This window comes from Rattus norvegicus, chromosome 16 (genome assembly GCF_021556685.1).
Source record: "Rattus norvegicus strain SHRSP/BbbUtx chromosome 16, alternate assembly SHRSP_T2T, whole genome shotgun sequence".
Lineage (NCBI taxonomy): Eukaryota > Metazoa > Chordata > Mammalia > Rodentia > Muridae > Rattus > Rattus norvegicus.
In genome coordinates this window covers 87,087,961-87,111,206 of record NC_141549.1, presented here as the reverse complement: position 1 = coordinate 87,111,206, position 23,246 = coordinate 87,087,961, and the positions used below count along the sequence as shown (strand labels likewise).

Genomic DNA, 23,246 nt, shown 5'->3' with positions numbered 1-23,246 from the left:
TCCTGTCGAATCTGCTGTTTATTTAGCAATATTCCCACTTTGAAACAAATATCCTGGCCCATCACCTGCGGTTTCTGGTCACACAGTAACCAGACAGACATTGATGAATCCGTATTTCCATTCTGTGTGGAAAGGAGAACTGCATTTTCTGTTTCTCGGCTTTTGTAAATGCTTAATGAACTAAGTGCATTCTCTGCTACGCTGTGAGGTTAGAGATTAATTTGTGCATCGGGAATATTTTTAACAATAAAAACATCACATCGCAAGAGATACTGTATTGATCTCATATTTATGTAAAAGACTATTTTTAACTTATGGAAAGATCACAAGTAGAGCTGACCCACTTTAACAGAAAACCACACAAAATACAGGATGCTCTGTGCCCCTGAAAGTATCTTCCTCATAAACCTAAAACCTTACTTCCATGACAGCTTAGTTACTAAATGTTCGTATTACATGAATGAAAGTCAACCGCTTTCAGGAGTATTTAAGTTTAGAGTAAAAGTAAATTTGTTTCTTATCAAGAAATCCACAATCTTACAAAAACTTGTTTCAAAATAAAATGATTGTATTTGTGAACTTCTATCTTTTTCCAAAGATCACCCATCTCTGACAAAATTATTTAGATCTATGGAGAACTTCAATCTGTAGCAATCAAACATTGAATAATTTAAAACAGCCTTTAATCTGCTCAAAACAATAACATTAGCAGGACAGTGAATGGTATTAGAGAGACCTGAGAATTAGATGATAGATAGATAGATAGATAGATAGATAGATAGATAGATAGATAGATAGATAGACAGACAGACAGATAGACAGAACCTATGGTAAAATTATTGGGGTCATACAGTCTCAACTGGTGAGCGGATAGAGAGAAGGCCAGAGCGACCTTTCCCAACTTTGACGGTCAGGACACTTGACTACCAAGCAGAATGTCAAAGGAACATGGATGAAATTCATCTGCTTTGTTTGCAGGGAGCTTCTACGAGGCCATCCCAAGAGTAGGAAATAGAATCTGACATTTATTCATTAGAGATAATAAAGCAATGATGATCTACCAATCCTGGAAAACAAAATTGCGTCTTGGCTGTCTTGTTTGCATTAACAATGACCTGCACTTCAGGTCTGACCTTTATGGAATCAGCAGGAAGACTTTTAAAAGGTAGCCATCACATAGGAGAAAAATGAATCTGCTGAGCTTGCATTTGTGGCAGGCACACTTATAGAATGATCCTTTCTAACCCAGGATACTCTGCTGTCAAGACCAACACCCTTGCAGTAAGTATGTCCCCACCTTTGAATTAAACAGCTCAGAACACAATGAGGCACGGCTACTTCTGATCCTTGATCACTTGGTTATGACTCCCAATGAAGAGAACACACTCTGATCACATCCCAAATGACTTAATTATTTTTCCACTGCTGTGACAAAATGCCTGACAATGGCAATGTCAGGACCCAAGGATTCACTTGGCTCTCTGGGTGGTGGAGCTCACTGCTGGCAGCTCTCCCAGGGGGTGGAGTCCACCATGGGCAGCTCTCCTGGGGGTGGAGTCCATCGTAGGGAGTTCTCCTGGGGTGTAGCCCACTGTGAGCGGCTCTCCTAGGAGTAGAGTAAAGCCTGAGCAGCTCCCTGGGGATGGAGTCTACAGTGGGCTGTTCTCCTGGGGGGTGAACTCTCTTGGAGGTGTAGCCCACCGTGGGTGGGAAAGTGGGTCAGCTGGTAACATTGTATCTGGAAGCAGAGGTGATGCTAGCACTCGCCTCTCTTTTTGTTTTTCTTTCAGCCTTTGGGATAGTGTTGTCTGGCTAAGGTGGGTCATCTCGTCTTAGTCAAGCCTGTCTGGGAAAGCCCTACCTGTGTTTGCCTCTGGGAGGATTAAAAGCCAGTCAGGTTGACACCAAACTGACCCACAACGCTGCCCCAGGCCTCCTCTGGCAATCGCTTCTGTGTCCTGATTTGTTTCATGGACTCGCTCACTTCTCAGTGCAGGCTCTATCTACCAGCATCTGATGCCTGCAATGTAGGGAATGGTTTACCTGCATGGCCCACATTAGATTGTTTCCCCAGGAAAAGGATGGTAAAGAATCCTTTTCCTATTCTGGCCCTTTCTTGTAAGAATAGAAAAGATACAACGAATTTTGTTCTCCCAGTGATACAGATGACAGTGTCTTACAGCCATAAGGTGAATCTGTTTTCATTTTGATATTCTGGGGAATACACTATTGTTCTGTGACTTTCTTTGTATTTTCCTGATTTCTAAGGCCATTTCATATTTGTCCACGGCATAAGTCACCATCCATGTATCTTCACTGAACTTCTGTCCCAACATCTTGCCCAACCTTGTGTTGGGTTCATCACCCAGTGAAGTTCTGTGAATCTTCTAATGACCCATTCACATCAGCTACGTCTTGGACAAATAGTTCCTCCAGCACTGTCCTGTCCTGTGTGAGGAAGCACTATGGTCCTTCTGTGAGAGTTTGCTACTGAGTTCATTCCAGCCTACAGATGTGTATGGAAGGTCATTCAGTGTGGATTCAGTTTATTCTGATAGTTCAAGCTTTTTCATCAGGGTTACTTTGGTAGTTTGTAGTTTCAGTTTATGTTTTCTGGGTTTTGTCAACTTTCCAAAAAACAAACAAACAAAAAAAACAAAAACAAAAACAAAAACTAGGAAAAAAAGATCTCAGTTGAGAGATTGCCTCCCTCAGATAGCCTGATAGCCACTATGCAAGTCTATGGGGGCATTGTGTGTGTGTGTGTGTGTGTGTGTGTGTGTGTGTGTGTGTGTGTGTGTGTGTGTGTTCGTATCTGGGTGTGTCTGTCTGTGAGTGTGTGTATCTGGGTGTGTCTGTTTGTGTGTGTGGGGGGGGGGGTGTGTTTGTGTCTGTCTGTGTGTGTTTCTGCTTCTGCTTATTTTTTCAGAACTTTCCTCCTCCAATTCCTTCCAGATCCTTCCTAAAACCATATCTACCCAACATCTTGTTTTCTTTTCTCTCTTTAAAAAAAAAGAAACAAAATATAAAACACACACACAATAATTAGGATCCGATTTGTGTTGGCTAACTACTGAACATGGGCTTTGCCCTGGGTTGACATAGCTAGTTTCACTCAACTGAAGAAAACCTCTCTAGTCTCTCACTCTCTTTGTCTCTCTCTCTGTCTCTCTGTCTCTGTCTCTTTCTCTCTCTCTGTCTCTTTCTCTCTCTCTCTCTCTCTCTCTCTCTCTCTCTCTCTCTCTCTCTGCCACTGTCAGTTGCAAACAGCTTCTTCGCTAAGGATAGGACCCTTGTGGTGACCCTCCTGCCTACAGTCCCCAAGTGCCAGGATTGCAGGCGTGAACCACCACACCTGGGTTTGCATCCATCTTGCCACGGATATTCAAGTTACCCAGAATCTTTCCTTATCATCCTTTACCTGTCTGTAGGGTGTGTGGTAATACCCTGTACTTTGTTCCTATTGTGGGGACTGGAGCTTTTAAGGAAGAAGCCTCAACAAGTTGGGTTGGTCACAAATCCCAACACACAGAGGACATTTATTCCTGGCGGCCACATGGAAAGAGGAGCAAACTGAAGCAGCCTAGTGACCTCAAGCTCATTATCAGGTTACGGACATAAGTTTAGCTAAAACAGCAGAATCATGGGAAGAACTAATGTATAAGCAAAATGAGGCCATCCTGGTCAACGCCTTGTCTGGTTGCTCTGTATGGTGATCAGAGCGAGTCCTTACTGGTTGAGGGGACAAGTTGGTTCTCAGTAGGCCTTTACTCCAGTTCTACAGTGCAGCCTCCCGCTCCTCCTGTACATCTCATCTGGGGCGGTTTTGTTTTGCCCAGGGTGGTTTTGCTCTTCCTACAATCCAGACTGATGACAGGAGGGGGCAAGTGAGCTCTCTGTGTGCCTTCAGCTTGAAGGAGGATAAACCGGATTAGACAGGCTCCCTGGGTAGGTACCATGCCTACATTCCGAAATAAGGAAGGAACCCAACATAGGGGAGACAGACAAACGGTGGTGCTCACCCTGCCTTAGGGCCCTGTGAGCCTAAGGGAAGAGTCATTAGGCCTCGGCCAATCAGCTTCTAAGCACCTCTGTCAGTAATGACCTGGTTTTGCTTCTTCGTCATCCAGCAAGGGTCCCTGATGTTATCTCTACTGTTTCCTGTCAAATAACTCTTCACGGCCATGACATTAACCTCTCAAACTCAAATAACTCCTTCCTGCTCTCTGCAGGTTTGTTTTAGCCCTGTGTCTTCTGTCATAAAGCGGGCTTCTGGCTAGCAATGTTGGTCTGTTTCAACCTACGTTTCAATGCAGAAGTTTCCCCAACTTCATGAAAGAGCACAGAGATGAGGGTCAGCTCACCATTGCCCCAGTATCCTGTGTCCAGGATTTGGAGCAGCAGTGACTCAGGTGTAGACACTTGGGTAAAGGGAACACATTCTCAAGAAGCCTCTGCTTCAGGCTCAAGGATCAGGACCCAAAGCCGCCGTGTCCTGCTGTGGAACTGTCACACATCCCACAGAAAGTTCTGTAGTAAGGGTCTATAGATGCCGAGTCCTGTTCTGCAGTGCAACCCTTCTCTCAGCAAAGGTAGTGGTCACACAGGCTGGGGCCAGGGTTAGTGATGTCCCTTTTCCCTGTCAATCTGCAACATGACCGCACACATAGATGCAGATAAGGTAGGATCCCAAGAATGGGATGGGGACTCCCATTCTGCAGGCTGGAAGACAGGATAGACCTAGGAATAGGCTGCCCCTAGTGAGGTCGGCTAAGGGAGGAAGGTTAGAAAATCACTCAGTGGTTTTCTTTTCCTAATGAATTCATGGGCTCAGCTTCAAGCTGCCCGTGTGCTTTAGTTTACTTGTTTGTATAGTGTGTTTGTTAGACCAGCAGTGTCATAGCCCAAGTCCCAGAGGTTTGTCAGAGTCTACACTCAGCCAAGAACTCAGTAGGTGTGCCCTGGTAGGTGGCCCTGGATGACCCCAGCCTCCGGAGGCCACAGCTGAAGCCATTTGTTCAGACTCACCTTCAGTTTGAACAGATAATCTCACAGAGTTAGCCACTGAAGGCTGACATTTCCCCTCTGGTATTTTTAAGGTGTTCATCTTCACCCTTGCCTTTTCCCAAGAAGAGAATCAGCTGTGCTCCGTGACTAGCCTCTTCTGCACACAACGGGTCTTTTGGGTTCTATGTGCTTCAAAGATGGTTTTCTCTTTATCTGCCCGAGTAGCTCGCTTCTGATGCCTTTGAGTGAAGTTCTCTCCTGCATGCTTGGCTCTTTAGACCTTTGAGTGCGGGGGTCTTACAGGTTCAAAGTAGTCGTGTTAATAACTGTCGGCTAGATTTTCCTTCCTCCCTTCCATACTCTCCTTAGAATTGCAGCATCACGCGTGGCATCCCATGCACCTGTCCCTGAGCAGTGGGTGCTCTGATCACTTGCTTTGCAGCCGTGACTGCCCTCAAGTAGACTTCCCGTCTCTGAACTAAAGCAATCTGGGCTCTTTTTTTTTTTTCTCTTCTCTCAGTTTTTAGTTTTCACTTCCATAACTCAAGCTTGGTCGTTTATTAACTCTTCATCGTTTAGCATGGTTTCCATTCTTTGCAGGAAATTCCTTAGGAACGTCCTTATCTACGTTGCTTCTGGGCCAGTGTTAGTGAACGATCTTCTCAGTGGTTTGAACGTTATGGTTCGGTGTTTCTCTGGGGATGTGTATTTGGGACAGAGTTTCAGAGGTTAAGAAAGTTTTCAGTAAGCTTGATTCTACTCTTCTGTTTCCCCAGGTCTTATAGAGCTTAGTTATAGAAAGTAGTTAAGGAGCTTCACTGTTATCTCTCTCTCTCTCTCTCTCTCTCTCTCTCTCTCTCTCTCTCTTTCTCTCTCTTTCTCTCTCCCTCCCTCCCTCTCCCCTCTTTCCCCACTACCTCTTTCTCCTCTCTCCTCTCTCTTCCCTTCTCCTCCCCTTTCTCCTCCCCTCTCTGACCCTCAAAACTGCTAAGCTGCTTGTCCATTCTCACCCTCACTTGGATCTCTCCATTTTGGAAATACCGTGAGGATCTAATTGACCTCCCCTCCCCTCTCCAGAAGGAAGGCTGAAAACTCTCCCATGGTGCAGGCTAAGACAGCATTAGGACTGAACTTCCTTGTTTTGTGTCTCTAGATCACTGGCTTCAGGGACTGGTGTCCTTCGTCATCTTGAGGGACACAGCCTGGCATATTTTACTTAGTTGTATGTTGCATAGGATAGAGAGTGTGAGCTTGGCTGTGTTTGGTGTTGGAGACACTCCTAGGCAACTTATGAAGGTATTTCCAGGTAAGTTTAACTGAGCATGTGGACTCCCTGAATATAGGTAGCACCTCCTGTGGGCTGGAGTCGTATACTTGAACAAAATGAGAAAAAGAGAAAGCCAGATACCACCACCACCACCACCCCACCCCCCACCCCCACCATCCCCCACCTCCACCCCTGCCCCCCGCCACACACACACACACACACACACACACACACACACACACACACACACACCTCTCCCTTCCTTACAGGGCCTGATAGAGAGCCTGCCTCCGAACTACCTCTGAACTATGGGCCCAAATAAACCCTCGCTTCCTCAAGTAGTGTATTGTTAGGTATTTGTTCACAACAGGGAGATATTAATTAATACAGAGGCTCATCTTAATGACCGCAGGCCCATCCCTGTGTTGTCTGTTTCTCACCGAATGGACAAGTTACCTGTTCATCTTCATCGATCCTGGGCTATCCTCTGAGCCCCTGAAACCTAATCTTACACAAGTCCTCCCTTCGCCGGATCTTTGTTGGAACATTTGTATTGAGGTAATTTTTGGGAGTGTGGCTAATTCACTACTCTGCTCTGATTATCCAGATTATATACACTAGCTTTTTCTAGACAGATTTATATCTCTGTATAAAAATTAACACAGAGCAGCTGGTATTTTATAAAGCAACAATGTTCGACATGGGCTTTGGGTAGGAAGTAGAGGCAAGCACGGGATTTGTTTAAATGTGTGCAGGTTTTAATTAAGTTAAAAGTAAACAGACTAGACATTGTTCAGGAAGCCGTAACTCTCAGCCTATTCTTGGAGAAATCTGGGTTGAGGGTTTCAGTCACAAAATGGTCAGAATTGTATCTTTCTATGCAAAGGTCTGAACAGAATCCAAAGCATTCTGAGTCCCCCCCCCAAATCTCCCTAGCAGAGTGCCTTGGCTCAAAAATGTCCCACCTGTGTTGTTCACAATAGAATTTAATGACAGGGAAATTTCTCTTCCCTTGCTGACGGGATGCACTGTTTCAGCTCAGGGAACCCCAAGATGTTAAAATGTCTTAAGGACTTTCAGAATGTATAAATAAATAAAGTGGGACACTGTTCTTTTACTAAAAACTTTTATTGCTTGAGAATATCATACACAGATGTCACATGGTACTTGAACAAGCCCACCTCCACTCTCTCCTATCCGGTTTCTCCCCAGTACCACTCACAATGCTTTTCCTTCCCAGGTTAATGTTCTTTAAAAAAACAAAATCATCCTGCAACCCACGTGGTGCTGCCTGCACGTACAGTGGTGTAGGACCATTTCCTGAGGCCTGGGGATACCTCAGAGGAAGGCTGTCACTAGGGTTTCTTATGTATGACTCTGAAATCTTAACAGAGAAAATTGCCTGCCACAGTTGTCCAATACTTATCAGGTTAGCAATAATGCTCAGAAAACCACTATTAAGACAAAGCCCCTCTGACCTTTGCCATGCACACGCATCAAGTCCTGAGGTTTTAGGTGGTCGCTTTAACTTTGAGTGATGAGTGACGGCCTGAGATTTTATGCGGCTGCTTTAGCCTGGAGTGTGTTCTGAGGTGCTGAGGAAAGACAGAAGGAGAATCGAGAAGGCAGAGGCTGAAACACACTGACCCAGACGGGAAATGCACCGTCCTCCTAAAGGCTCCTGTGTTGATCCTTTGGTGTCCAGCGAGTGACAGGATTTTGGCTGGATCTGCAAGTGCTAGGAGGTGGGATCAAGGCAAAGGAAGTGGCTCAATGGGGAATGTCTTTGTGGGGTTTATCTTGCCCTGACCCCTTCCTGGGTCACCTCTCACTGGCTTCCTGGCTGTGTGACAGCACACATCTGCTGCCATATATTCTGCCCAAGCCTGTGGGGCCAAGCAACCATAAACTGAGCCTCCAAAGCCAGGCATTGACAAGTGTCCTTCGTCCTGAATGCTGTTTGTGCCAGATACTTTGTCACAGTGTCAAGAACCCTGGCTAATGTGAATATATATATATATATATATATATATATATATATATATATATACCTATAGTACGGGAAAGCAGGGATGGCGCCTATGAGAGGAGGAATTTAAGAGGAAGAGAAGAAGGAAAAGTTAAGAACCGGGAGGTGTTCTAGAAGAAGACGTGGGTGACAGAGACACCAAGTTTTATGGGGGCAGAATAGTGTGATGGTGGACCCTGGAATGCTGTTACTGTCTTGACTTAGGAAAGAAAGGTTCTCTGCTCTGTAGATCTGGGGTATTTTGATACAGGATAGAGAAGCTTGCTGGCTGTAGCAGTAGGGTGTTCTGACAGGAGAACCTCAATGGTGTTATCTGACTGCATGCTCAGGATCCCCACCCCACCCCCCTTGCTGGCTCCCAGTTCCCACAGGCTGATCCACTAAGGTGTGATTTCAACCAGGTAGAATCACGACTGACGTAGGAGTAGGTTAGAAATACATCCTAACATTTTTGTAAAGGGGGAGACACCTAAGATGTTTACGCCAGTTCAAATGAAAATTTAACTTATAAAGGGTTTTATTTGCTGATGACAGAATTTATTGGCCCTGCCCAGGGAGGATGTCACATGCCTTGCTGTGGACAGGGCTTACTTGACCTTCATAGGTTTCCCACAGGTCAAGTTCTCTGCAAAAGATCTGTGAAAGGACCTAGTCAAAAGCAATCAAACTCATACCTCCACAGTGCTCCTTAACACCGGAGGGACCCCAGAGACCCAGCTTTCAGCTGAAAAGCTCCATGCATTAGTAATCCAGGCATTGGAGAGGTGGAAAGGACCCTAGGGGCTTGCCCACTAGTCAGCCTGGCCAGGGGCTTGCCCATTAGTCAGCCTGGCCAGGGGTTTGCCCACCAGTCAGCCTGACCTATTGTAGACTTCAGTGAGAGGCCCTCTATCAGGTGGGGAAAACCGATGGCTTTGGTCTCCTCTGGTCTTCCCTCACACGTGAACAAGCACGTGCACCAGCTGCACACTCACAAACACACGTGTACACAGAAACCTCCCCTCCAGGTATTTTTGTCTGTGAGTAGTGACACAGTTACATTCCTAAGGTGTTTGAAATGTAACCAGCTTTTGTCCTTTAGACCTTTCTCCCCAGCCCTAAGAACAAATAATCAGGGGACCACGTTGACTGTGATACGCTATTTCCTGACAAAACACAAGCATCCTTAAGGCGGTTGAAGATCTCTCACTACTGCTATGTGAGGACAAAGCAATCTTTGGTAGCTGAGGGGTCCCAGGGAAGGAAATTTAGACCTCACTTTCTCATACTATTATGTCTCAAAATGAAAATTGTCTTTTAAGATACCAAGATGCCGTGTCCCTAATACTTAGTGCCTCACAGGATAAACGTTGGGTTTTATTTTGTAAGTATGTGCTATGTGCTTCTTAAAATCAGTAGTTTCTACGATGAGCATAGTTCAGTTAACGAACGGAAGCCGCAGTCTCCATTCAGCCCTCACTTGCAGCGTGAATGTCCGTGCGTGCATGCGTGTGTTTCGCATTCGAAATAGTGAGAGCTGATCCCCTTATCTTCGATCTCCATGCCAGCTGGCTCTGAAAAAAAAAAAGAAAAAAAAACATAAACATTATTTCGCACTGAACTTCTTAATGGTTTCCTAACTGAATGTGACAGTGCCGGTCGTATGCGTCTTTGCATTATGTAATTTTTGCATTAGCCACCTGTCGTCGCCACAAAACTTTTCAGCCGTTTTCAAGAGCATCCCTATCTGGTCTGTAGAGGGAGAAAACAGCAAAGTAACAAATAGCCTGTAAGCCAGTGTACCTGCATGTGCTTCCTGTTCCTGCTCAGAAGCAGGTCAGAGCGGCCCTGGCGAATATTAGAGCAAGGAGCAAATTGTCTTAGGAATGGGGTAATTGCATCTAAACTACAGAGCTTCAAGAGGTCTCTCATCCGGGCTTCAACAAGAGAACATCTGTTCTTTTCAGCTCAACTAGACAGGCTGTTCTTGTACCTGACACATACAAGCTATGGCTCAGCCAGCAAGTCACAAAGTGCACAGAGGATGAAGAAATAAAGCTGTGGGACTGAGTGCACAGAACTGGCTGTGCTCAGCTTCCCCTGGAAAGCACTGCTGGCTACAGAGCAGTGGTCCGAATTCTGCGCCATCATACGATCCAGAGAGAGGCAGGCTGTAGACACTCCCTCAGCTAGAAGTCAAGGGGTGGAGTGGAGGATGAGTACCCTACGGCTGCCTCAGGGGCAGGGGCAGACCTGGCTGAGACAAACCTTGCATGTTGCAAGGCTGATGCAGTCATGAACCGAGCGATATATCTCATCTTGTGCCTTTCTCATTCTTTCTCTCCCTCCTCCTCTCTCTCCCTTTCTTCCTCCTTCCCTCTCTCCTTCCCTCTCTTCCTCTCTCCCTTTTTTTCTTCTATTCCTCCCTCCTTCTCTCCTTCCTTCTTCCCTCCCTCCTCTTCTCTCCCTCTCTCCCCCCTCTCTCCTCCCTCCTTCCTTCCCTCTGTCTTTTCCTTCCTCCTTCCCTCCTTCCTTCCTTCTTCCCTCCCTCCTTTTCTTTCTCCCTCTCTTCCTCCCTCCCTCTCTAGTCCCTCCTTTCTTCCCTCCCTCCTTCCTTCATTCTCTCCTTCCTTCCCTCCCTCACTCCTTCTTTCTTTCCTACCTTTCTCCTTTCTTCCTTCCCTCCTCCTTTCTTTTTACATTTCCTTTATCAGTGAACATTTCAAATGTTTTATATTCACTCATTTATTTATGGTGGGTGTGTGTGTGTGTGTGTGTGTGTGTGTGTGTGTGTGTGTGTACGTACATATACACACAGAGGCCAGAGGACAAGTTGTGGGAATTGGTTTTCTTCTTCCTCTGTGTGGAACCAAGACATTGAACTCAGGTCTTTAGGCTTGGTCTCAGGCACCTCTGTTTTACCAACTGAGGCATCTAGCCCAGTCCTTCATTCATTTCTGGACGAGTCGAACGTTGTTGTATCACGCAACCGAGATAACAGGGCGAGAACGGCTCCGGCTCAGAACTTAAGAGTGTCACCATGGAAACGGGTGGCAGATGGTCTAAAACCGCTCACTGTGTGCGTAAGAGCATTTCCTGTTTCACTGTCTGAAATATAACAGCACCGTCCCTAACTATTCAGTCCCCATGCGTGCGGCGTAAGAGGCCCTGGGTTTGGGTTCATGCGTACACAGGATAAGGTTAAAGTTGTATGGTCAGGCATCTGGCAATGGGGGTTGGAACAAGATTCAGTGGGCATAGCAATGGCCAGAATGGACATGGGCGTGCGTAGCTTGTGGCCAGTCGTGTGCATCTTTGCGTGCCGCACTTGTGTACAGATCAGGGGTCAGTACCTGAACAAGGGCACCTGGGGAAGAGACCCTGACAGTGCACACTGACGGGAGCTCGAGAGACAATCTGGTCCTGTGCATGTTTTGTGAGATGCAGAAAATACCTTTCAACCCCCCTGGGCTTCTGACAGCGGGAGTGAGTATGGCCAAACCTCATCCCCAAAGTCGTGTGTCATTTAAGGAATGCTTAGCACGCAACCAGGCTGGCACTGGGTTAATGACAGAGCATTCTCTGCCACTAGGGGCTTTGATCTCCCCACTTGGAACTTGCGGGAAGAGCACGGAGACATGGAGTTAATGTTTCCTTAATATTTTCCATTTATGCATTATTCTTTACACTGGTTGTCTCTATCCTTCCAAGCACAAAGCTGAAAGGTGTGAGTTCTGTCTTCTCCCACCACCCTGCTGAGCAGGATCCGCACTTAGCTTAGTCAAGGACCACAAGCAGATTCAGTAGGTGGTTCTGCCGGAACCTGCCTCTTGTCCTGAACCTCTCTATAGCATCCTCAGATGGTGAAGACTCACACGAGGACCCACGATGACTTGCAACGCCTGAGAGGGATCCTGGACTCCACAGTCACTCCACCAGTCCTACTGTCCCCAATCCCTGCACCCCTCCCTCCCGGCTCCATTTCAACTCCGGGGATTTGCATGCTGAAGGTGGAGAAGTGCCTGCCTGTGGCAGTCTCCCAGGCCCCACCACACAGCCTGTGGTTTGGTTAGAAGCTCGTTCTTCCGAGTGTCTGGGGATCCTGTTCACACACTCCATGGCCTCTGCTAGGACCCCAGTGTTCATGAGCCAGAAAGTGCATGGGATGACATTCAGGGAGAGAAAAATGTATTCATGTTTCCACCTGAAGACGCCACTTGCTTCTCAGGTAGAAGAGGGCTTACCATCTTCCCGACACAGATTTCTTTTCTCTTTCCTGATGGAGCTCCACACTCCCTGGGGCTGAGGGGTGGATGGGACTCAGGTGGATCTCAATCAAGGTAAAAGTAAACATAAGGCCAAATTTATGCCTAGCGCTGCAAGAGCCTCACGGGTAGTGGGAATTTTATCTCTGCTGACCTTCCTGTGACTACAAGAAGGCGTACAGGGGCCTGGGATGAGAGGAGACCCAGAAATTCAGTTGCTGCAGACACAGCGAGGCCACAGGAAGCACAGGAGTTAAAATGGCGACACAAAGAGAACTGACTCATCTGGGTGCAGGGAGCCCTTGTGTAGATGTCAGGATGCACTGGTCACAGAGAGCCAGTCAGAGCTGGCATGTGGCAGGCTGGGTGGTTCACCCTAGCAATGGGAAAGAGGGGAGGCAGGAGGGCTCCGTTGGGGCGGGGGGGGGGGGGACGGGGAGACGCTGGTACAACTCCATCTCTGTTTTCACATCCTTCCTCTTCGGTGAAAATAGTTGATGCCAGCCCCAGCTCTCGATTTGATCCCCCCCCACTCTCCATGCGGCAATATTCAAGCCCGCCTGCACCCCCTCCCATCCTCCTCTCTGTTGTTTTCATGGTGCACGGCAAATCTGTTGCTAGGCAGCTGTGCTCAGCCCTGTGACTGCTGGGAAGGAGCTAGAAAATCACCCTCCGCACCTGTGCAGTGTTTACTGCGAGCAAGAACACGGGAGCAAAGCCAGCATCCAGGCAAGTCCTCGGAGGGAGCCAAATGCAGCCTTCATAAACCAGGGCCAGCCAGCCACTTTGGGATACCTATGGTGTGTAATAAAGTGGCCATACTGTGACCCTGGGGAAATCCTCAAGGGATGGACTCTAGCACTTTTAAAATGCAGATAAATAAAAATGAGAAAATGTAGGCACTGGAGGAGTCTAGGCACGCTGAATGTAAGCTCTGTTAATGCTCTTGCTTTTGTAAAACAGAACACCCCAAACTTTCACCTCTGTGTAGCCCACAGGCTTATGTTTTATCCGTATCAGGGCTCATTGAACTCCACCTTCCTTCCTTCCCCTTCAGCCAAGATCTCCCCAGATCCCACAGATAGTTCTCCAAGGTGACACGCAACACCGGGTGCAGAGCTCGGCGGAGCACAGGAAGTTCCAGACTCTTCCTCCCCGTATTCCTTTCCATTACCGCATCAGTTATAATCCACTGCGGAGGCAAGTAAGTGCCGTGACGTCCCTCCACAGGGAGGAAAGGCTTTATTTCAGCCTACAGTTCCATATCTAGCCCACCACCAGCAGTCAGGGTGGGAAACCCCGAAGCAGGAACTGAGGCATTGGCCATGGAAGGCAGTCAGGGGTGGGAAACCCCGAAGCAGGAACTGAGGCAGTAGCTGTGGAAGATCACTGTTCAATACACCCTGGCACCGCCTGTCTAGTTGTAGTCCTACCCACAGTGGGCTGAGCCCACCCACGTCAATCACTAATTTAAAAAGATGTTCCACAGATTTGCTTACAGGGAACTAGTCGAGGTTCCCTCTTCCCAGGTGACACTAGCTTGTGTCAAGTTGACAAACAGCTAACCAGCACTCCTTCCCTGTCGTGCCAGCCCTCCAGCCTTCTGCAGTGTTCCAAGGACAATCTTTCTTCCATTCCCATGCCCCTCCCTTCGTCACGTCTGTTACTGGGGTGTAGGTGAGACAGGAACTGGCGTTACTCAAGCATTATTTCCGTGTTCACAATGGCCATAAACTGATGCATTTCTTAAGCTCCCAAAATAAGAAAAACACTTCTTTCCTGAAACATAATCCTCATCCAGGAAAGCCAGGCTTCACAGTTGAGTACAGGCAGAGAAAGAGGATCACAGCCCCGCCCCGATGCTGATCTAGACGTTTCTTGGCAGGACTGCCTGCTCATAATAGATGCTCAATAAATATTTATTGAGATAATTAAAATTTTAAGGGGTTTCAGGAGCCAAAAAAAGCGCAGAACTTTCACTTTTACAACAGAACTTTCTTTGAGAGTAAAAGGAAATGTCAATATTCAATAAACAGAAACAAATCCACAGGAACACTTGGGGGTTAGAAAAGACAGCTTAATTTACTTAGCTTGTATTTTCCTAAGAAAACGATCCTGTTACCTCCTCATTTCCTTTGAAGGTTGTTGTTTTAATACCTCTGTGTTAATCTGGATTGAAAAACAAACCCCCAGCTCTATGAAATAGGACGTCAGTGTTGTCCTTTACACTGAAAGGGACACTGGCCCACAAGAGAGAAGTGCTTGCTTGTGTCCTCCGGAGTCCTTCTTGGGACCTCACACGGCGTTGGCTTTTCTCTGCGTCTAAACTTCCATCCGTCCCTCTTAAAACACAGAGACCTCAAAGCGACCCCAGTGTGGAGTCTTTCAAACTTGGGATTCTGAATGACACTGGGTTTCTGGGTTTTGTTGTTGTTATTGTTTTGTTTTGAATTACTTTATTTGTTTACATTTCAAATGATATCGCCCTTCCTGGTTACCCCTCCACAGTCCCCCAGCCCATCATCCCTATTCCCCCACCCCTTTGCTTCTGTGAGGGTGTTCCTCTACCCACTCCCACCTCACCGCTCTAGCATCCTCCTACACTGGGTCATCCAGCCTTCACAAGAAGACCAAGGGCCTCCCCTCCCATTGACGTCAGATAAGGCCATCCTCTGCTACATATGGACCTGGAGCCATGGATCCCTCCATGTGTACTCTCTGGTTGGTGGTTTAGTCTCTGGTTTTATTCTATCACATCCATGGTGCCGAGAGCTGAAGGGAGATGTGCGCTTGGTGTCTGGTTGTGGGGGAGGCACAGCATCGCTGGTGCCCATGCGAGAGAGGCTCTCAGGAGCCCTGCTCTTATTGTAGACAGGTGATGTGAGAAGTGGGCATCAAGAAGGGAAGGATGTGAAGGGTAGACAGAGACACGATGTACAAAAAGGAAGGATCGTGCATCCTCCAATGCACCTCCAGGTGTTAGACTCGTGGGAGCTCTGAGCGTAAAGCACTGTAACACAAGTGACTCGGTTTCCTAAACCACCGTTCCTGCTCTGCTCAGTCCTCAGGTCAACGAGCCACAGATAATCAATCACCTGGCAGCAGAGAGGAAAGGAACATTCCGTGCCTCAGGCCACACCCCACCTAACTCCCCTTTTGCTCTCCGTTACACAGTCACCCCAATGCTTTCCTATGAGTCCATGAAACTGATTGGACTTCCCAGCATCCCCTGCTCTACCCAGCTCACGAGTCAGCTTATTGGCCAGATCTTTGCTCAGACCTCACCGCCTCCCAGTCCCGCTGATGCTTCCAGAGTCAGATGTGCTGGCTCCCTTTGCATGCACCTTGCTCACAGACTCTGTCAAAGCCAAGTCCTACTGATCACCTGCAGGCCACTCTATCCTTACCCGCTCTGACACCTTCTAAGCTCCTCTCTGGAGCCTGGCTTGTTGCCTCCTTCCTTAGGGCCACTCCAGCCTCCTGCGTGTTCCTGGAGAAGAGCTGCAGCTGGTCACTCAGGGTTCTGGGGCTCTTCCTCTCAAGTGTATAATGGGGCGTAGATCCTTTGAGCCTGAACGAGAGGGCTTGCAATGGCATGGCGTGAAGTCGCAATAGTCCCCTTGTCCCAAACCAGGGAGATGCAGAGAGCCGGAGAGAGCAGGCTAAACAGGAAGTTGTCGCTTATTTGTGGTCAGCTGACTTCCGATAGAGAGCGCAAGAGAGCCACATGGAGTCCTCAGGAGATAGAGTCGGCCTGCCCGAGAGCCACGGAGCAGGCATGTGGACACCAGTGTTGCCCGAGGCTCCAATGCCCTGGACCAATGGCAGCTGTAGGTACACTGTCCGCCTCAGGAAGGTGCACCCGACTCACGGAAACCACGTGATCATGTCTTCCGTCCAGGAGACGTCATCCTAGGTGACACTCAAGCTGTGAGAGGCACAGCCTGTTTAAATCACAGGAGAACAGACCTCACCTCCCTGTCTCGGATGACTTCTGAGTGTCAGAAGAATAATCTAAGACGAGGAAAGCGGGGAGTTCAGGGCTGTCCATTCCGACTCGTTAACACCAAATGCAGTCACTTGAATGGTTAGCCATTGCCTTCCGGGTTGCAATGAGTAGAGTTCCAAAATGGAGTGGGATGTGTGTGTCTTCCCTTGGGCTTTGCTGAGGTCACACACTGTTCTACTTTTAATACAGAGCCTGCTTTCCTGTTAAAGGGGCACAGTCACCCAGCGGTCAGCAGACTGAGGTCCTCCTCCCACCTGTGACAGTCGTTGATGATAGTCCTTGTTGGGTTTCTGTGGCTCATGGTCTCTCTTTTCTGCTCCGGGACTCTCTGGGTTGGGCTTCTGGGACTCAGGTGCACTTTAGCAGAGATCGGGGAGAGGCTGGCCCTGCAGTGAAGTGGCTCCGCTTTCACTCCCGCTCAGTCATCCCTCACCACCACGCTCCTTTGTTATTCCCAGTGTCACACTAGGAATAGGTTTTCTCGTAGAAGCTGAACGTTCTTCTCAAGTATCCCAGGCCACACGCCCACGTTGGAGGTGTCACCAGGTCTTTGCTACCCTGAAATTGGGTGGGTGACAGGAACGAAAAGCTTGCTGTAGTATTCGTCAATTTTTATGCAGCACATTTTAGATGAAACATTGAAGTGGTGTACAAATATCAGCTGAAAATATCTGACTTAGATTTCTGTGTTGAGCCTCCATGACCTTGCAATGCTTATTCCCCACGAGAACTGTGAGGGTCGGGTGCAGTAGACACACTGTGGGATGTAGACACACTGTGGGATCTTTGGGCCTCTCTTCCGTCCCCTTTCCCCTTCCTTCAGTGCCGTTTTGCTTCTGTGTCCAGTTACATAACTTCAGTATGAAGTATTTAGATAAATTTAATGGCCGATATAACTTTTTAAATGTTTGGAAAAGCTACGGGAAACCACTCTACAGCTCTAAGTCTCAGGTAATGAGTAGGTCTCAAAGACTCAGTGATAACATCTAAAAATAAAAATGCCCCTTAAGAATTTAAAATGCTCAATATATAGGGAGAAAGCTATTCTATCTCCCTTGAAATAAGAATTGTAACTGTTTTAATATTTCTTTACTACAAATTATCTGAATCTTTCTTCAAGTAGTAATTTAAGAGATGCTTGAATTTCTTTTTTTTTTTAAGGTGGTTTCTTTATACAAGGCCAAGCCAAATATTTAAATGGTAGCTAATTAATTTTTATTCTCTTCCAATTTTCTACGAATAAGTGGTTTGTGTTATCATGTGACAGCGCTATATATAAATTGAAACTATGGTTAGCTCATTTTAAGGATAATTTTCTCTGTAGAAGGTAGAGGATATTCATTGGCTGGTGTGTACCTAGTCGATGAGATATTTAAGGACTTTCAGATAAAATAAAATAATCAGAGAAATGGTGTGATTAGCCAGCCCTGTTGAATCTGATCGCCTTCTCGATGGTCATTTATTCTTGTGCTTGTTCCCTGACAGATATGAGCCACTGGCTTCTGTCCTCCTGGGTGAGAAGAAGGGTCAGCCCGCCGAGGAGAGATGTCGGCTGGTTCTCCAGCGGTGTAAACTACAAGGTTGGCAGGTTAGTGGCCTACAGACTATGAAAATAGACGGCCGGGCTTTTAAAGGTGTGAGTCACTGTGGTAGCCACCAGCCTTCCTGGCAAAAACAAACCCCCTTGATATGTTTGGCGAGGCCCAGCACTCACAGCATGCTGGGCTGGAAACATGTCATTCTGTGTGATTTATGGGTTTCAGCGCCATGGAGGCAGCATAAGAGGCGACCCACTCTTACAGCCACACAGAGAACTACTGAGCTCGGTGAGTTGGCTCGATTCGTGCCTGCCCGCTCACAGACACTTTGTAAAGCTTCTGAGATATCACCTTTCCAGTTCTGTGACAAAGGACCTGAGGTACACAGAGGATGAAGAGAAAAGGTTGCCTTGGCTCACGGCTTCGGTCCGTGGCCCATTGTGGCCGTTGTGTTTGGGCTGTGGCAGGCTGAGCGTCACTGACACACAACATACGTGTGTGAGTAAAGACACTCAGATTACAGCATGGATGAAGGAGAGGGGAAGAGGAGAGGAGGGAAGATGGAGGGGAGAACTCAACTGGTCATCTCGTGACACCCAGGAAGAACGAGAGAGGAAAGGAGGAGAGAGGAAGACACAAGAGGGAGACTCCCTGGGTCCCAGCGTCTCCTACTTCAAGTGTAAAGCACAGCCCCATCGACCTAACTCCCTCTCTCTAGGTTCAGCTTTTAATGGACCACCGCCTATCTGTAGCAACAGGCTAGGACCCAAGGCTTCAGCATTTGAGCGTTTAAGAGACACATAAGATCCAAACTATAAAGGGAAAAGAACTCAAAAAACACTCAGAGTAAGGAAACCTCCTGAGTGAAACAAAATGTCTGTACCGGAGCTGGGCCTGTTGGCTGGGGGAAGCTGCTTGTGAACCCTGCTTCAGTTTCTCTTTGCTCTGTTTCTCACCCACCTCACAGTGAAACTGCCACTCTCTTGGAGCGTTAACAAGTGGCCAAGTTTTTGAGTCTCGGAGCTTCTCTCTGGGCTCTGTGTTGCACAGAAAGTGGCTCATATCTCACAGAAAGGAAATAAATTAAGGCAAACTAACATGGGGTACTAGAGATGGAAGGGCACCCTAATGACACCAGGATAGCATCTTTGGCTAGCTTTAGGGAAAGGGAGAATGAAGACCTGGACACTGGGGACTCCTTGGAGGGCAAAGGTGGTACAGAGGTGGTGGGGTATGGGTCAGGGGTGGAACTTTTGTGAGGCATATGTTTCTGCAAAATGACCTCGGATTTGAAGTCTATAGTTCATCTCTGAGTAGAAGTGCAGGGTCCCTGATGGGGGTAAACACTGGGATGCCGTTTCAGAAGCAGGGGGAGCAGATGGCTCCACACGTCAGGATACATCTAAGAGCAGCATGACCGACATGTACCCATCAGAGAAGATGTCATAGGTACACTCATCTATGACCAAGAACAAAGAGCACATGGCTCAAGCTCGGAGGAGTTGAGACATCATCCTCTTCACCACCCAAGCTCCCCTTTTGTTTTCTTTCTTTCTTTTCTCCTTATTTAATCTTGATGGAAGTCGGACTTTAAGTCACAGTCTGAGGGAGGACGCTTACTCACGCTGAGTTGTCATGGTTGCACGCTGGTGCTGAGGCTGGATTTAAAAAGGAAGAAATTAGTAACCCAGAGTGATGTCAGCTCCCCACTCTGGAGCCTGAGACATCAGTGTGCACTCCACAGAGAATATGGTTTAGCAAGATGGTGGGGAGCTGAGGTCATATCCGCTTAATCATTGCTGGGAATTTTAAATAGGTAATTGTGGAGTAGTGGTTTAAGAATTGCACGATGTAAAAGGTTTCAGGGTATGTAATGTTTCTGTAAAGAACACTCGACAGTGTTCACTGGTGTGTGTGTGTGTGTGTGTGTGTGTGTGTGTGTGTGTGTGTGTGTGTGTTCTCAGATGCTGAGAGAATCTGAAACACTTCTCCCAGTAGAGAAGTTACCATCAGTGCTAATACCCAATCCGGATTCCCAGTGTGTAGGTTGGGGTCAATCATGGGAGGAAGCTGGAATACACATTGATGTACACTGGTTGGCATCAGGCTTTCCAGCTCTGTGTCCAGGATGGGATACCTGGCATAGCAACCGAAAATGGGATTAAATTGAGACACACATCTGTACTTTTAAAAACAAAAATCAAATATATTTTAAATTAGGGAGGAACTTTCATTTCATCATGCAAAGCTATTTTCTCCTCACTTAATAAAAGATTTATTTTTATTTATTGAGTTTATTAAATTTATTTTTTTCTCTAAGTGCCTGCATACGTGTATATCACATGCATGTCTGGTTCTGGCAGACACCAGATATGAGCACTGGAACTCCTAAGCCTAAAATTACAAATATTGTGAGCCACCATATGGGTACTAGAGCCCAAACCCAGAAAGTCTTCGAGAGCAGCAAGTAGTCTTAATATCTAGTATCTCACTAGTCCAGCCTGATATTTTCCCCCATTACAAGAAAGTTGAAACTACAAGAGGGTGGGAAGTAAGGAGAGGTGTGTGTGTGTGTGTGTGTGTGTGTGTGTGTGTGTGTGAGAGAGAGAGAGAGAGAGAGACAGAGACAGAGACAGAGACAGAGACACACAGAGAGAGAGACAGTGGAGAGAGAGAGAAAGAGAGAGAGAGAGAGAGAGAGAGAGAGAGAGAGAGAGAGAGAGATTGACTTAGAGATTTCCCCACGTATATCTGCTAATGAGTTCTACATTTTAGTTAGGAAAGACAGATTTTCCTCAGCTCTGTCAAGGGGAGACATCTATATCCTTCCTGCTACAAGATGATTAGTTGAAATCACAGAAATAATGCTTATTTATACTTTTCTTCTAACTCAAATAGAAAATAATTTGTGCTAAAAACTCAGTTATTCCTGATATAGTAATCAGAGTCTTCTGGTTCAAAACCAAAGCGTTACGTTTGAAGCGCGCTGCTACAAGAGGTTCCACCATTGATTCTGGGTAGCGAATTGGTTTGGAAATTAAAGTAAAATGTAGTAAGGAGCTGCATGGCAGAGAAGCCAGGACAGCATGGGAAGCTTGACCCCCATACTGCAAGGACACAGGGTGATGAAATTCAGCACTGGGCCCTAATTAGTCAATGTCAAATTAATGGTTCTTTCCCTACATCTTTAAAAGGATCACTAGAGAGCAGAAGGGTCTGGAGTCACTTCTACATCCCATGAACCAAGGGGGTTAGCTAGGAATTCAGCTCTCTTCACTAAATATCATTCTTATTATTTTTAATTTATGTGCATATGTGTGCCTAAGTGCATGTGCCACTGAGCTGCAGAGGCCAGGAGAAGGCGTCAGATCAGAGCTCCATGCAGTTATGAGTCACCCTGATGTGAGTGCTGAGAGACATACCTCTGTGTCCACTGTAAAAGCACCAGGCACTCCAAACCCCCGAGCCATCCCTCCAGCCCCTACGCGTTTCTTCTTCTATTGTCACTCGGGTCTCGGAGACCCAGTGGCTTTTGTCATCCATCCTTGACATCAATCAGACTTGGCATAGTTGGCCTTACGTCTTCAGGGCAGGACCGCAGCTTCATGGTTCCTGTGTCTGCATTCTCATTGGAGACTGCTCCTGGTCCCAAGCATCAGGTCTTGGAGGCTGTTAGGTTTTCTTTTTCCATTGAGAGAGAAATGGAGGACGTAGAGGAAGATAGAGTGAGGAAGGATAGAGGTGGGGAAGGGCTTCGGGGAGTTGGGTGAGGATGAGCACATGGTTCATTGAATGCCACTGGATGGTTGTCAGGGCATGAGGAATTTGGGGCAAATAGCCAGCCCTTCCCATCTTTCAGTGTTGTGAGGTGATCACTCAGCACTTTCTCCCTTTTATTGACTTTTAGCCTAATAGCCTGTCTGTAAAAGAAGGAAGCAGCCACAGTGTAGACGTGAGGAAGCTGATCCCCAGAGAGCGGCTGCTGGGTCAGCATCCTGTCTGAATCGGGGCTCCAGCTTGTACTCTCCTCACCTTCCCCGAGACGGACCTAGAGTCCGCCTCGCCCACCTTCTTGCATTTGGCTTGATTTCTGCCTCTCGTGACACCTCTGCAGAGTCATTTTGTCCAGGGTTCAGAACTTGAAAGGGACAGATTGTGCTTAATTACAGAGCTTTGATCTGAGGTGCTTCTACATTCCGGTATCATCGGTATCATCGAGCAGTCTGCCTCTCACAGCTGGTGTCTTGCCCTGTTGGTAATTCACTGGGCAGGTGAGGGGAAAGACCTAGAAGCACTTCCTGTTGCAAGCTGGCTCTGAAGGGGGTCCTCTGGGCCCAGAGCAGCATCCCTGCAATAGCACCCAGCGTTTGCCTGGGGGTTGCAACTGGACCAAGGATCACAGCTCTGAGAATAGGGAACCACCAGCGATACAAACCGGGTGCTTTATGTAGACGCACAATTGTGAATCGTCAAATTGGGTCACAACAGAAAACTAGCAAACATTATGTTGGAAGCTGTCTGAGCGAGGAGCCAAGTGGGATTTTGCTGTGTCTATGCTTATAAGAAATATATTGATCCATCAAGTCCATGCTGAAATGTGACCATGCAATACATAAAGTAACCTAGATACAGTTTAGGCATAGACTATTCCAAACAAGGCCAGCTTTTGTTGAGAATCTCTGTAAAAGCTATGGGTGACTCCATAGGTTTTGTCTTCCCAATCCGTACTTCCTGTTGTGACTCTCGCATATCCATCCACTTACTGCACCAGAAGAGCTTGGCTTTCTTTTACAGTGCGAGCTGGTAAATACCGGCTCTGGCAGACTCCACCAGGATGCTGGCCCCTGAATACTCAGAATCACTACCCTTACATAATGTGGCTTTATTTCAAAGAAAGGGGAAGAAAATCAGGACATAGTGGGAGGGAACCTTCTTGTTGGTGGTTTCCTACTCATGTTTAAAACACCAGGAACTGGGGGCTGAGAGACAGCTCATCGGTTAACAGCGCTTGCTGCTCTACAAAGGATTTGGTTTCAATTCCCCTCACCCACACGGCAGCTCATAACCACCTCTAACTCCATTTTCAGAGATCCAGTGCTTTCCTCTTACCCCTATGGGAGTCAGACAAGCCAGTGGTGTACAGACTCACATG

At 47.2% G+C, this 23,246-nt stretch overlaps 1 protein-coding gene across 4 annotated transcripts in view; it reads left to right on the top strand.

Annotated features, from left to right (window-relative positions):
- Myo16 (myosin XVI) overlaps window positions 1-23,246 on the top strand; it is a 479,886-nt gene that overhangs the window by 353,628 nt on the left and 103,012 nt on the right. For all 4 annotated transcript variants that reach the window (XM_087587464.1, XM_087587462.1, NM_138893.2 and 1 more), the window contains one exon: window positions 18,042-18,144. In XM_087587464.1, coding sequence (XP_087443590.1) covers window positions 18,042-18,144 — 103 coding nt within the window. The remainder of the gene's footprint in view (window positions 1-18,041; window positions 18,145-23,246) is intronic.